The sequence below is a fragment of the Canis lupus genome, chromosome 6 (genome assembly GCF_011100685.1).
Source record: "Canis lupus familiaris isolate Mischka breed German Shepherd chromosome 6, alternate assembly UU_Cfam_GSD_1.0, whole genome shotgun sequence".
In the NCBI taxonomy this organism is placed as follows: Eukaryota; Metazoa; Chordata; class Mammalia; order Carnivora; family Canidae; genus Canis; species Canis lupus.
In genome coordinates, this window is record NC_049227.1 from 57,357,251 (window position 1) to 57,372,711 (window position 15,461).

A 15,461-nucleotide genomic window follows, 5' to 3' on the forward strand; every position below is an offset into this window, starting at 1 on the left:
GAACTCCTTTAGTTTTTGTTTGGGAAATTCTATCTCTCCTCTATTCCGAATGACAGCCTTGCTGGATTGAGTATTCTTTTTCCTTTCAGCATGTTGAATATATCATGCCACTCCCTTCTGGCTTGTCAAGCTTCTGTGTAGAGACCTGCAGCTAGCCTTATGGGTCTTCCCTTGCAATTTAAGTACTTCTTTTGTCTTGCTGCTTTTAGGATTTTTTCTTTATCATTATATTTTGCAAATGTAACTATAATATGTCTTGGTGTTGGCCTGCTTTTGTTAATTTTGATGAGAGTTCTCTGTGCTTCCTAGATTTGGATGTCTGTCTCCTTCCCCAGATTAGGGAAGTTTTCAGCTATAATTTTCTCCAATAAACCTTCTGCCCTTTTTTTTTCTCTCTTCTTCTAGGACTTGGGTGATACAAATGTTACTATGTTTGATGAAGTCACTGAGTTCCCCAAATCTATTCTCATGATCCATGAACTATTCTTCTTTCTCTCTATAGTTTTTTCTTCTTTGTTCAGCTTCATTAATTTTCATTATTTTATTTCCTATATCACTTATTCATTCCTCTGCTTCTTCCATCCTTATGATCATTACCATGTTTTTTTTTAACTCTTTTATTTATGTGGTAAGAGTTTCTCTGATGTCTTCCATGCTTTTCTCAAGCCCAGAGATTATCCTTATGATTACTCCTTTAAATTCTCCAACAGGCATATTACTGACAGCTGTTTTGGTTAGATCTCTGACCGTGATCTATTCTTGTTCTTTCTTTGGGGATGGATTATTTTGTCTTGATGTTAGAAAAGCCTGGAGAGTGATGGCTTTATGAAGAAGAGGTCATATAGTGTCAGTGTCAGGCCCTTGTGCTTCAGGAAGTGTCTCTGATGTGTGCTGTATGCATTCTGCTGCTGTGTTTTGCCAACTTTATCCCTCAGGTCAATCATCTGCAGAGGCTCTCCATGCCTACAGTGGGCAGTGTTTGGACCTTAGCCAGAGTGTGGTGAGTTTTAACTAGGCATGCTCTGGTCTGCTTGTTAAATAAGACCTGATGTTACTTCCACTAGAACTGAAGCCTTGCAGAACTCTATGATCAGTAGACATTGTGTGTGGGGGGTTTGTGCTGATCTTCTGGGGGAGGGGGCCTGCTGTGGTCCTTAGGAACACTAGCCCAAGAAAAGCAGCACCAGCTGAGTGCAGGGGGATAGGACTTGGTGTAAGCAGGATAGGTAGCCAGTGTTGGTGCTGTGCTATTTACTGAAGGAGGGAAATGGTGCCAGCCAGCTTCTTTGTCCCCTGGAGAGGGGTCTCTGTGCTTGCTGCTCTTGGGGAAGCATTCCCAGAAGAGCACATAATTTCCCCTCCTGTGCTATTTTCATGCAATCTGTCTCTGGGTTCCTCACCTGCCTGGAGCAGTGCAGTGCCCATTGGCTTTATCACAGCCAAGCCTGCTGACTTTTAAAACTCCAAACTTTAGGGACATGCTGTGGCAGGGGCCTGAACTGGTCTTGTGGGGGAGGTTTACACTGCACTGGGATGGATGCAGGTTTGACCAAAGAATTTTCAGTCATGCCAGAATATAGGGGCATAGGATTTGGAGCAAAGCAGGCTAAACAGCCAGTGTCCAGATTAGGTACCCTAAGCAGGTGTCTCTGTGCCTATGCACAGAGGTAAGTGGCACATGCTGGCTCTTTTGTCCCCAGAGAGGTGACTCTGAAAATGCCACCTTTCACAGGTATGCTCCAAAAAGAGCAAACAGTCCCTCCCTTTGCTCCTTAGGTGAGCCTCAGATCATAATATCTGCCCTGGCGTTGCTTGCCTGCCTTCTCTCCAGGAGTAAGATAGCGCCTTCAAGACTATTGTAACCAAACCTGCCAACCTCTAAAACTCCATTCTTTGAGCCCCCATTGGTTGCAAAAACAAGAAAATCAGCTCCTCTCACTTCCCCAGCCAATGGCTTTGGAGAAACATTCTCCTTGTGTGTTCCCCTCTGTGCTCCACTCTCTCTTGTCTTTTTCTGTGACCATGGCTCCCCCACCTCCACAGCACTCGCTATCCATTTCTCCCCCAAACTGAGTCTCTCCACCTCTCGCCTTTCCCAGTGTGGCCTCTTCTCTCCCTCTGGTTGTGCAATTTGTCCTATCAATCCTCAGGTTGATTTCTTGGGTATTCAGAATGATTTGATAATTATCTAGGTGTGTTCCAGGGACAAGGCAAGGCTAGGGTCCTCCTACTATACTGACACCTTAACTCCCCTTATAAATAGATCTCTTATTCTCTAACTTTAGTCATGTTGATATAAACATATCTTAAGAAAAATTGGTACTATAAGATCTAATTGAAATATATATTTCTTAAGCACATTTTACATATCATAATTAAGTGCTTAAGCCACCTAGAATAAAAACTATTGTGTTTTTTCTTCAAGGATAATTTTATTTCAATCATAGTTTCTACTTGGAAAGTACATTCACTATTTTCAGGGCTGACTTTAAATTTGAATACAGCAATTAAACCAGTACTTAATGTGGTAATGAATATATAGAGGATGTCTAGAGGTGTAACTATGAATTATATAATTTGGTATATTCTGGATGCTTCAAGGCAAATTTCTTAAAGTTTTTGTATGAAATGTACTCTGAATTCTGTCCAGATATTTCCTGAGTCTGGAAATATCAAGATCTGACTCTCCAAACTCTGTCCAAAGTATAGCAGCTAATTCCTGCTCTATCATGAAACCTTCCTCAACAAGATCAAAAAGCTTAAACAACACTTGCAGAATATTTTTCAGTATCGGCAGGATTGCATAGGATAGTCAGATCTGTCACATATTCTCTGAATTCTATGCTTCCATCATTATTCCTGTCAAAGGGAGCAAAAATATTGTTCCAAGGACTCCGAAATTAGGACTTTTAAGTAATTTGCAAATTCTTCAATTCCTATAGTGGTGACTCCTTTAGGAGGAACTGCAATTGCAGTATATTTATCCAGTTGCTAATGAATATTATTCCAATCTAATTTCAGTTTCTGGCTAATTTTTGTAATTCCATTAAACTAGCTTCCATGGGTAGTTGAAGGTTACATATGAAAATCATCAGTCTATAATCTTCATAAGTGTGGTCTATCAAAGACAACCCCCAAAGCATTTGCATGTTGATCCTCAATGTATTGGCAAAAGAGATGGGTCTTTTTTTTTCTTGGTCATTTGGTGTATAAACAGGCATAAACACAACTTTTCTTCTGGCGAAGAGCTGACTGAAGATCAACATATAGACTTAAGAACCTGCAAACCCCTGCCAGGCCTAGGTCACTGTGCCCAGTATGTTTGTAGCACCCACTACACAGGAATACCTGGAGAGAAGTCCCCTAGTTTAAAAGTGACCAGAGAGGAGCAGTTGGTATGTACTCCTTCCAAGAAAATCAGTATCTGTGGCCATGTCCTCTTGAATGTCACTTCCTTCAGGATTTCATCCTGGGTATTCTTCCTGGAATTTGGGGTCCTCTGGGATCACAAGCACAGGCCATGCTGACAGTAGGAGCTTTCCAGCCACTTGAATCTGCCCATTTTGATTTGCCACCAATGGTAACCCCACCACCACACAGGTGATTTGGTCAAAGACAGTGGAGTGAGGGGCTGTAATACAGATGAGAGGGCCTCATCTCAGATTGCTTTTTCCTTTTCACCTTAACTAGGAATGCTGCTAAACAGAACATTCCCTGAAACATGAATTTGAGGGGTGATTGCACCAGTTTTATCCCCTAACTGTTCGTGGAGTTGACTGGTCAAGCAGAACCGCCCTTGGTGGAAAGTGAGGAGAATTGGCCAGAGGATGATGAAGAGGAAGGCAGTGCAGGACTCACAGATTGGCGTCAGCACAATCCCAGTGAGATTGATGTAGCCCAGTGCCATGGGCTGATGCGCCTCTGCTGCATAAAGGGGTTAGCCACTGCAGGCATTAGGACTTGCTCATCCTGTGGCAGAAGGTGGACTCTCACACCTTCATCTCAAAGTTCAAGGATGGCTAAGTTATGAGGCCAACTTCTCAGTGATCTCGGGATGCCAGTAGATTAGATCTGAGGGCAGCCCCTAGAGCACACCCTTTCCCCATATTCAAGTACTCTTCCTATTCACACATAATTAGAACTCTTGGATACAACATGGGTTAATAGGAAATGAGGATGTATTACCCTTAATTATTTTTTAAAATCAGAAATATTAAAAATGATAAATGGCATAATAGAATCATATCAATAGTACAATCTTTTCTGCTTTTTGTACATGTCTTCCTTTTGACATATATGCTTAATAAATTATCTTCACATGATTTCTGATGTTTGTATTAAGGATATATTATATACTACTAGGAATATATTAAATAGATGAATATTAATTACAACTTTTTCATTTAAATGCCATTACCAGTAAAGTTTATTTACTGTGAGATGCTTTGGGACCTGGTAGTCAAATTCATTTACTCTCCCTACAAATTGATCTCTACAGAGACCATAATATCTCTTTATGCTAAGAGGTTTAACTGATGGCACCCTTGAGCCTTTATATGTTACAAGCACTTTCCACATGCATAGAAAATTAGAATACATCCATTAACGTTGGCCAGAATAAGCCATGGCACATTTGATTCATATTCTTAACATGAGTCCACATGAACCAGTTAGCATTCAAAACTGATGTAACAACAATAAACCTTAAAACCACCTTTGTCAGTAACCTGTTTTCAGTAAAATAAGTCAGGATTATTTTACTGGTTCAAAATATACAAAGTCCTATTTCTCCCTTTGTTGCTGCCCTTCAGAAATGATCAAGAGGGAAACATAATCCAAGTTGGTGTGAACCAGGCTCTCTTTTTTCTATACCTTGTAACATTTGCAATTCTGACAATGCTAATTTGCTAATTACTGATTTAAATTGCTTTCCCCAGAATTAAAAGTCAAATTGTAGGTTTCTGAGAGATGTTTCTATTTATTGGAGCACACCAGGTTACCAATAAAATAGAGCAGTGTATATATTAGAGCCTGTTATCTTAGTGGAAAAAGTAGAGGCTTTAAAACTAGATGAATTTAGATCAGATTCTGGTTCCAACAATTATACTATGGGCATTGGCCAACTTCATTTTCACATCTATAAATTAGTAATACTCTCTACCTTGCAATGTTATGAGGCACAACACAATGTATATAGAAAATTGAGTTTTTATTAGTAAATACAAGTTGCTTACAATACAATGATGAGAACTCTTAAGGACATTCCACTTTCTTCTGTCACTAGCAGAACTACACTTAGTGAGAGAGACAATTTTTTTTTTTTTTTTTTTTTTTTTTACCAACTTAGTCTTATTTGGGAATACAGTTGTAGTCTCTAAGGAGCCATGATTTGGCAATGCTACTGGTTATCACCCATGCCAAATGAGAGCAACCCAAGACAATGAGTATTCCCTTGAGCTTGTATCAGTCTCTACTCTGTAAGTCTTCCCACTTTTATTTGTAATGTTCGTTACCACTCTTGAATCCTTGTTTAATTTAACTGCATGCTGTGTATACTTCTTACGGAAAAGTTCCGTATTACCATCTTTCCTTTATATTTCCCTCACAGTGCCTAGCAGTGTGTCAGATATGCTATTTATTCATTAAGCAAATATGTGAGTGCCTATAATCGAGCAGGCCCTTATTCTAGATGTTGTATATATGTCAGTTAATAAAACAGTAAAAAAATCTATGCTTTGTGGAGATTAGATTCTAGTGCACATAGGAAGTATAGAATTCAATTCTGACTGCAATAATGGGTCAAAAGGATATTTTGATCTTTTGTTTCAATCTCTCACCGATTTAGCTAGAAAATGAAGACAAGTAATTTGATGGATGTGCTTTCCTATTTTGTATATGTATTAAATACGTATGTGCATACGTATTAAATATGTACATATTAGGTATGTACATATGTATACATATATGTATATATATGTATTCATGAAAATCTCTACATCATCTCTTGTTAATCTTTCCAGTATAAGTAGTATTTATGGCCTGTTTTAAGAATCATATTCTTCTAATCATATTTGCCTTCAAACTCATAAATCTGAGAGATTTGACAACATAATTTTTTAATGAAAAATAGTAAAAAGAAGTTTTGAACAATAAAATGAAAATTTATACCATTGCAAGTTTGCCTTTTTTAATATGGCACACCTAATCTTTAATATACATTTATAAAAGGCACCAGATAACAGGGCAAGAAACCAAAACTGAGCTACTTTCCCCAACTTCCTTTTTGTACCAATGTACACATTTTAAGGCAGATGCTTTTCTGTGCAAAATTCAACAGAAGAAAATCAACATCATGTTACAAGTTCGCACATTCTTAGATTTTTTTAATATCATTTGTCAGAATATTTATGATAAAGCATATTAAAACAATTTTTTCCTAATGAAGCTTAAGAGGTTGATGAACAATTATTAAAAATTTAGAGATTCATTACAGACCCCTCATAGAAGATATAGAAAAGTCAATCTCTTTTTCTGGTTTCTTCTTTCAGAAATGTCCATATCAGTTTGTTCACTATGTCAGGTTGTTCTTGCTGAAGCCAATGACTAACTTCTGACAAAATAGTCAGCCTGAAATAATTTTTAACATAAATCTTTGTGACTTCAGCCATCTCAACCTCCATAAATGCGTCTTTCTCTCCCCAGAGTAGTAGTGTTGGAATGGTCACCATGTGATGTTTGAGAGGCAGGCAGCTATAAAAACAAAACACATGGACTTGAGACTCATTGTAAAAGCTAAAATAACATTTTTCCATAATGTTCTTTTAAGCCATACATTCTCAAAAGAAGCAATATCACCACCAATGGAGTAAAAGTTGATTCTCGGGACAGTGAAAAAAAATTACTTTTTTAATGTATAAGTCATGTATATGCACATAGTACCTAAGCAGGTATTAAAATTTCATAGGGTGGGGGGGCGATTAAGAAAAAAATATCTAAAAAGGCTCCTTAAGGAAGTGATGATGAAAAAATGGTTGAGAAACACTGCATTAGGCAATCAATCTATACAATAAAAAATTTAAAAGGCTATTTAAGAAAGGGCTCAATAAAATTTTTAATTGGATGAGGTTAGCAAAATTTATACTGAAGGTTGTAAATTATATATGAAATTCATCACTATGAGGAATGACTTGCTTTAAAAAAATACCAGAATTTCTGAATGGTGTAATTAGAGTTTAAATGGTGTTACTTTAAATATATTCTAAATTGCTTGTTAGATAACATAGTACATTTTATGTGAAACTGGAACTAAAAATTCAGAAAATATATATGGACTGAACTTTACCATTAAATGATACTATATTTATTTTGCAAGAAGATTGTTTTTAAACAATGTTCTATTATGTATTTTCTTAAAGAAGTATAAAGAATAAAACCATGCATAATTCCATCATTAAAAAACAACCTTTTGATCATTTTCTACATATATAGTTGAAACCACACTATAAATAAAATGCAGTAAACACACACAATTTATATATAGTATCCATACTCAAATTTCATATTGAATTATAACTTGAAAATGTTCTCATTTCATGTTTTTAAAAAATAATTGTAAAATATAGTATAATAACCTATAAATGACTATTCTCCTATACCTGAATATTAGATTATAAAACAAGGGAATGTTTTAGGTAATGCTATAATGAAAATTTTGTGCCTAGCTCTTTTTTTGGCATTTTAGCCATTTATCATTTATTTCAGCTAGAGCCCTAGAAGTGGAATTCCTGAGCTAAAGAGTATAAATATTTTTAAAGCTTTTTGACACCTACTGCTACACTATTTTTCAGAAAGGTGGGATAGTATTAATTACATATACTTATACTCTTGTTGATTAAGCATAAGAATGAACCTACACCTAGACACTCTCAAGCACTAACTTCTATTTTTGTTAGTTATCAAAACTCATGACTCGTGGCTACTTGGGCCTGATAGAATGCTGCTAGAATGTGCAGGATATCACATATGTCCACTAAGGGCTTAACTTTTGACTCCCATGTATGTGGCCATCATTTGGTCATAATGCTCCCCAAAATTAAGTCCTTTGTGAATGGGTAAACTGATAGAAAAATATATTCTATACTTAATTTCGATACATGGATTTCTATGTAAACTTATAAGTCACCCAAATTCTAGAACTCGTAAAATACTCAAAAGTAAAACATTTTCTAACTTATCTGCATATTTAACAATTTATGAGCATGTAATAATTGAATCAGTAAGGTGAGGGGGAGTTAAAAGACAATTAGTCAAAAAACAAAGAAAAATATAAATTCTTCACTCATATGTGGAATTTAAAAAACAAAACGGATGAACAACAAAAAAAGAGACAATCAAAAAAACCCAGACTCCTAACTATAAAGAATGAACTGGTAGTTACCAGAAGAGAAGTGGGTCAGAGAATGGATGAAATAGGTGATGGGGATTAAGAGTATACTTGTGATAAGCACTAAGTAATACATGGAATTGTTGAATCACTATATTGTGTACCTGAGACTAAAATAATTACTATGGTAATTATAGTTGAATTAACACAATAAATAAATGTTTTTAATTTTTTAAAAAGAAGAAAGCAAGAAAAATAAAACTTCTTCACCAGATCAAATTGGGAAAAAAAGAAAATAAAAAGAAGAGCATATGGGGATCCCTGGATGACTCAGTGGTTTAGTGCCTGCCTTTGGCACAGGGCATGGTCCTGGACTCCTGGGATCGAGTCCCACATCAGGCTCCCTGCGTGGAGCCTGCTTCTCTCTCTGCCTATGTCTCTGCCTCTCTCTCTCTCTCTCTCTATCTCTCATGAATAAATAAATAAAATCTTAAAAAAAAAAAAGAAGAAGAGTATATTCTTGGGTCCTGAGGTTTTAAATTGCTAAACTTCAATGAAATGTTATATGTATATATATTTTTTAAAGATTTATTTATTTTGGAGAGAGAGTGTGTGTGTGCATGATTTGGGGGGAGGTGCAGATGGAGAGGGAGAGAGAGAATCTCAAGCAGATTCCTTACTGAGCACAGAGCTGGATGTGGGGCTTGATCCCACAGCCCTAATATCATGAACTGAACCGAAATCAGGAATTAGACGCCTAACTGACTGAGCCACCCAAGTGCTCCTGAAATATGTTACATGTAAAAGAAAGTATGCACCAAAAAATTGCTAGAATTAATACATGAATTTAGCAAAGTCACAGGATATAAAATCAACACACAGAAATCTGTCGCATTTCTATACATCAATAATAAGCGGCAGAAAAAGAAATAAAAAAATTGATCCCATTTATATTTGCACCAAAAACAATAAGATACCTAAGAATAAACCTAACCAAAGAGGTAAAAAGATCTGTACTCTGAAAACTATAGAACACTTATGAAAGAAATTAAAGAGGACTCATAAAAATGAAAAAATATCCCACACTCATGGATTGGGAGAACAAACATTTTTAAATGTCTATACTACCCAAAGCAATGTACACATTTAATGTAATCCCTATCAAAATATCACCAGCATTTTCACAGAGCTAGAACAGACAATCATAAAACGTGTATGGAACCACAAAAGACCCCAAATAGCCAAAGCAATCTTGAAAAAGAAAAACAAAACTGGAAGCATCACAATTCCAGATTTCAAGCTATATTGCAAAGCTACAATCATTAAGACAGTATGTACTGGAACAAAAATAGACACACTGATCAATGGAACACAATAGAGAACCCAGAAATGGACACACAACTATATGGTCAATTGATCTTTGACAAAGCAGGAAAGAATATCCAATGGAAAAAAGAAAGTCTCTTCAACAAATAGTGTTGGAAAACCACGACAGCAACATGCAGAAGAATGGAACTAAACCATCTTCTTACACCATACACAAAAATAAATTCAAAATGGATGAAAGACCTAAATGTGAGACAGGAAACCATCAAAATCCTTGAGGGAAACACAGGTAGTAACCTCTTTAATCTCAGCCGTAGCAACTTCTTGCTAGACACATCTCCAGAGGCAAGGAAAACAAAAGCAAAGATGAACTATTGGGACTTCATGAAGATAAAAAGCTTTTGCACAACAAAGCTGTGTTCCTCTATAAAACGGGAGAAGATATTTGCAAATGACATATCAGATAAAGGGTTAGTACCCAAAATCTGTAGAGAACTTATCAAACTCAACCCCCCAAAAATAAACCATCCAGGCAAGAAATGGGCAGAAGACATGAAGAGACATTCTTCCAACGAAGACGTCAGATGGCTAACAGACACATGAAAAGGTGTTCAACATCACTCATCATTAGCAAAATACAAATCAAAACCACAATGAGATATCACTTCATATCTGTCAGAAAGACTAAAACTAACAACACAGGAAACAACAGGTATTAGTGAGGATGTGGAGAAAGGGGAACACTCTTACCCCGTGGGTGGGAATGCAAACCGGCATAGCCACTCTGGAAGACAGTATGGAGGTTCCTCAAAAAGATAAAAATAGAACTACCCTATGACCCAGCAACACAGATTCAAAGGAGCACATGCACCCCAATGTTTATGACAGCATTATCAACAATAACCAAATTATGGAAAAAGCCCAAATACCCATCAACTGATGAATGTATAAAGAAGATGTGGTATGTATGTATATATACATACACATGAGAATCTCTACATCATCTCGTGTTAATGTATATGTATATATGTATACATACATGGAATACCACTCACCCATAAAAAGGAATGAAATCTTGCCATTTGCAACAACATGGTTGGGCTAGAGTATATTATGCTAAGTGAAATAAGTCAGTTAGGGAAAGAAAAAGACCATATTATTTCACTCATATGAGATTTAAGAAAAAAAACAGATGAACATATGTAAGGAAGAAAATGATAGAAATCAAACTGAAGGTTAATGGGGGAAGGTGGGTGGAGGATGGGTTAGATGGGTGATGAGTTTTAAGAAGGGCTCTTATTGTTTTGAGTACTGGGTGTTGTATGTAAGTGATGAATCACTAAATTCTACTCCTAAAACCAATTTTACCATAGATGTTAACTAACTAAAATTTAAATAAAAGCTTGAAAAGAAAACAAAATCACAAAAGAAAGTATGGACAACATGATAGCTATAGTTCATAATACTGTATTGCATATTTAAAAGTTGCTGGAAGAATAGATCTTAAAAATTCTCATCACAAGAAAAAATGTGTAACTATGTACAGGGACAATGTTAACTAGACTTGTGGAGATCGTTTCATAATATATACAAATACTCAATCATTACATTGTACACCTGAAACCATTGTAATGGTTGAAGTCAATTATACTTCAGTATAAATAAAATAAGCAAATAAAGTAAAACATAATTTTAGGAGAGTATGCTAAGTCTCATTTTACCATGTTACTTTTCTAAACTCTGAGTTATCAACTGATTTGTAAGTATCAAGGCAGCAGTTTCCAGAGTGTTGTATACTCCACATAACTTTCGTATGTGGAAATATTTTAATACTTTAAGAAGACAATGTAGAAAATAATCACACCCATATGCTCACCACCAGCTTGAGAAATAAAGCACTGCAAACATGGTTACATCTTTCTGCTGACCTTATCTTGATACCATTTTTCTTCTATTCACCCTAAGGCAGTGGTTCTCAAAGTGTGGTCAATAGAGTGGCAGCATGAATATCACCTGTGAACTTGTCAGAAATGACAATGCTTGGGACCCATCCCAGACTGACTGAATGGTGGGGTCCAGACATCTGGAGCGTGTTTTAACACGCTCTCCAGGTAATTCTGATACAAGCCATAGTGAAGAACCACTACCATAGGAGGAATGACTAGTGAATGTAGTTCTTACCCTCCCCATGATGTTTTTAAACTTTTGTTATATGTATTAAGATACCTCTCCCCCATTCCTATGGTTTCTTTGAGGAGTGTTTTTCCTTAAGCCTCCCCACATCCTTGTCCCACCCCTAAAGAGTGAGTGACATTTGTTGGTTCAGGGTGCTGAACTAGGTGTGTCTATCAAATATGTCCTGAGGGTAAGACATTCAATCTCTTTCTCCTCCTCTCTCTACCAGATTTGTGGCAGGTGACCTGAGAGGCAGGGGAAGTCAATTTTGTTCTGGAAACCTTCTCACAGGTGATCTGTTCTAAAGTTTAGACTGGCACTAGGGAATTAGCAAGACCATTCTGTTTCTCATATTAAGCCATAGTCTTCAATCTATCCTTTATCAGTAATGAAGGTATATTTTCATTTGCTGACTCTTGTTTTATTTCTTAACTGGTCCAGAAATTGGGCAGGAAAAATGGGGTACTATTTGCCAGACCTCCCCAAAACAGTACATATATTTCTATAAACAATATATGGAGGTGTTTTGCATTTTTAGAACTTTATATAAATGGTCTCATACTGTACCTATTCTTCCAAACTTGCTTTTGTGCCTATTATATTTTTAATATTATCCATTAATGATACATTTAGTTCTACTCCATTTTCACTCCTATATAGAATTTCATCTTATGATTATACCACAATTGATCCATCTTCCCATTAATGGCCATTAAAATTTTTCCAATTATTTTGATAATTCAAATAATATTGAACTTATTATTATACATGTCCACTTGTGCACACAGGGAAAGGCTTCCTTACAGAATATTCCCTAAAACAGAATGGTTCCTCAGAGAGTATGCACATCTTCAACCTTATTGTCAAGTTGTTTTCCAAATTGATTGTATGCTCCAAAGCAGCATGTAAGAATTCATTTTTCTCCACACCATTGCCAACACTTGTTCTCAAAAGATTTAATTTTTCCATTCGAATGAGACTGGAATACTTTTCTTTTACCTGATGTGGTAGAGATTGCTCCGTAAAATTTCTTCCTTTCCACTACAGTGATAGAAAATCCAATTTTCATTTGGACCAAGGGCCACCCAGAATAAAGACTGGTTACATTTACCAGAATGCTTGCAGCAAAGTGAGGATATGTGGCTTATCCGACACTATGTGCACAACTTCTAAGCTGTGCCCAGTATGCCCTCCCTTCCCGTCTTCCCACTGACTGAAATGTAGACATGGTGGTAAACCATCTTGGACCACAAGAACAAAGGCAACACCCCAGGGATAGCAGAATTACAAGACATAAGGTGCCTAGGTCTCTGACCAAAGAGTGACCTAACCATTTTGATGATTTCATGCAGCACAGCCAACACACCAAACTAGACTTTCACTTGTGAGAGAAATATCTTCCTTTCTTTCTGCTACTGTTATTTTAGGTCTCTATTCAAAGCGGTAAAACCTATGTTCTATATCTGACTACTAGTAAGGCTGGGCATCTTTCATGTTATTGACCATTAAATTCCTCTTCTGTGAATCACCTTTTTATATCCTTTATCCATTTTTTTGATTGACCTACCTTTTTATCAATTTGGAGGCATTCTTTATAAAATCTAGATATTATTAATTCATGATTGATTGTGTATTGCAAATAACTTCTCCCCATCTAAGATCGCCTTATCATTTTATGATATCTTTTGATGTTTTTAATTTTAAAGTAGTCAAATTTATCAGTCTCCTTCATAATTTAAGCTCTTTGTGTCTTATTTAAGAAATCCGTCCTACCTGATGTCATGAAAATTTTTTCTTATCTTCCAAACATTTGAAAGTATTGCTTATCATGTTTAGGTTTTTTATTTCCCTAAGGTTTATTTCTTGTATAGTAAGAGAGAGGAATCTAATTTCATTTTATTCTATATGAATATCTGATTGTTTCAGCAACATGTACTGAATATTTTTACTACTGGTTTAAAATGTTCTCTGTTATAGCAAGTTCCTATATGTGTGGTTCCATCTTGAGGCTTTCTTTTCTGTGCCATTAATCAACTTGTCTAACCCAGAGTCAACAGCATATTTTATTAATTTTATAGTCTCATTACAAGCCTTAATATCTGATAGGGTTAGGCACACATCTATCCTTTTCTTTAAAACTATCTTGGCCATTCTCAGCCTTATGCTCTTCTATAAAAATTCAGAATCAGTTTTTTAAGTTTCATTAAAATTTCTTACAGTTTTGATTGAAATTTGATTGAAATTAATCAATTGAAATTGATTATAGATCAATTTGAGGGGAATCAAGAACTTTGTGATTAAAAAAAAAAACTTTGTGATATTGAAGTTTTCCAATCATGAACATGATAAACCAGAGCTAATTTTCACTAGTTTAAAACAGCAAGTCTGTATGGATTGTTAAAATACTTTTTAAAAGACTTTATCTATTTATTCATGAGAGACAGAGAGAGAGAGGCAGAGACACAGGCAGAGGGAGAAGCTGGCTCCATGCAGGGAGCCCAACATGGGATTCGATCTCAGAACTCAAGGATCAAGGATCACGCTCTGATCACGCTCTGATCCTGTTAGCACAGCCGGAGGCAGGTGCTAAACCACTGAGCTACCCAGGCGACCCTGGATTGTTAAAATATTAAAATGCTTCTCTACTGATTAGTAAATAGCTACTGCCTTGACCCTATATTCTTTACTACTTCCAATAAATTTTTAACACATGCTGGATTCAGCTTGAAAAGATTTCATTTTGCATTTCTGGATCTGTTTATAACATAGTCTGACCTATAATTTTCCTGTTTTATATAATCCTTGTACTGAAAGTTATATCAGCTTCACAAAATGGGCTAAAGTATATGTCTTCTTTTTTTTTTTTAAGATTTATTTATTTATTTATTTTCATGAGAGACACAGAAACAGAGAGAGAGGCAGAGACAAGGCAGAGGGAGAAGCAGGCTCCCCACAGGGAGCCCGATCTGGGACCTGATCCCAGATCCCTGGATCACGACCTGAGCAGAAGGCAGCTGCCCAATGGCTGAGTCACCCAGGCGTCCCAAGCATATGCCTTTTTATAATGTCTAAGTATGTTTATTAAAGAGAGGGATTCCTGTGTCAGAACTTACCTTTAAAACCACCTAGGCCTGTTTGTACGGATGGGTATTATGTTTTTGTGGATGTGCTTTAAATTAATAATTCCATTTCTTTAATGGCTATGTTTATTTATTTAGGTTTGCTAATTCTTCATGAGTCAGTTTTGGTTGCTAGATTTTTCTTAAAAACTGCCCATTTTGTCAAAGTTCTCCAGTTTGTTAACCTAAATTTATATTTTCATCTGTTATGTTTATATTTATATCTATTTTCTGCTTCATTTTTTAAAAAGATTTTATTTACTTATTTTATTTAAAGATTTATTTACTCATGAGAGACACACACAGAGAAAGAGAGAGAGAGAGAGAGAGAAAGAGAAAGAGGCGGAGACACAGGCAGAGGGAGAAACAGGCTCCATGCGGGGAGCCCACGTGGGACTCGATCCCGGGTCTCCAGGATTAGGCCCTGGGCCGAAGGCAGCGCTAGACTGCTGAGCCAC

At 36.2% G+C, this 15,461-nt stretch overlaps 1 protein-coding gene across 1 annotated transcript in view; it reads right to left on the reverse strand.

Annotated features, from left to right (window-relative positions):
- Window positions 1-5,190: 5,190 nt before the first annotated feature.
- The window catches only part of EPHX4 (epoxide hydrolase 4), a 38,529-nt gene continuing 28,258 nt past the window's right edge, over window positions 5,191-15,461 (reverse strand). Inside the window, exon 7 of the mRNA XM_038541387.1 lies at window positions 5,191-6,750. Within this exon, the coding sequence (XP_038397315.1) occupies window positions 6,519-6,750 (232 nt within the window). The 3' untranslated portion in view covers window positions 5,191-6,518. The remainder of the gene's footprint in view (window positions 6,751-15,461) is intronic.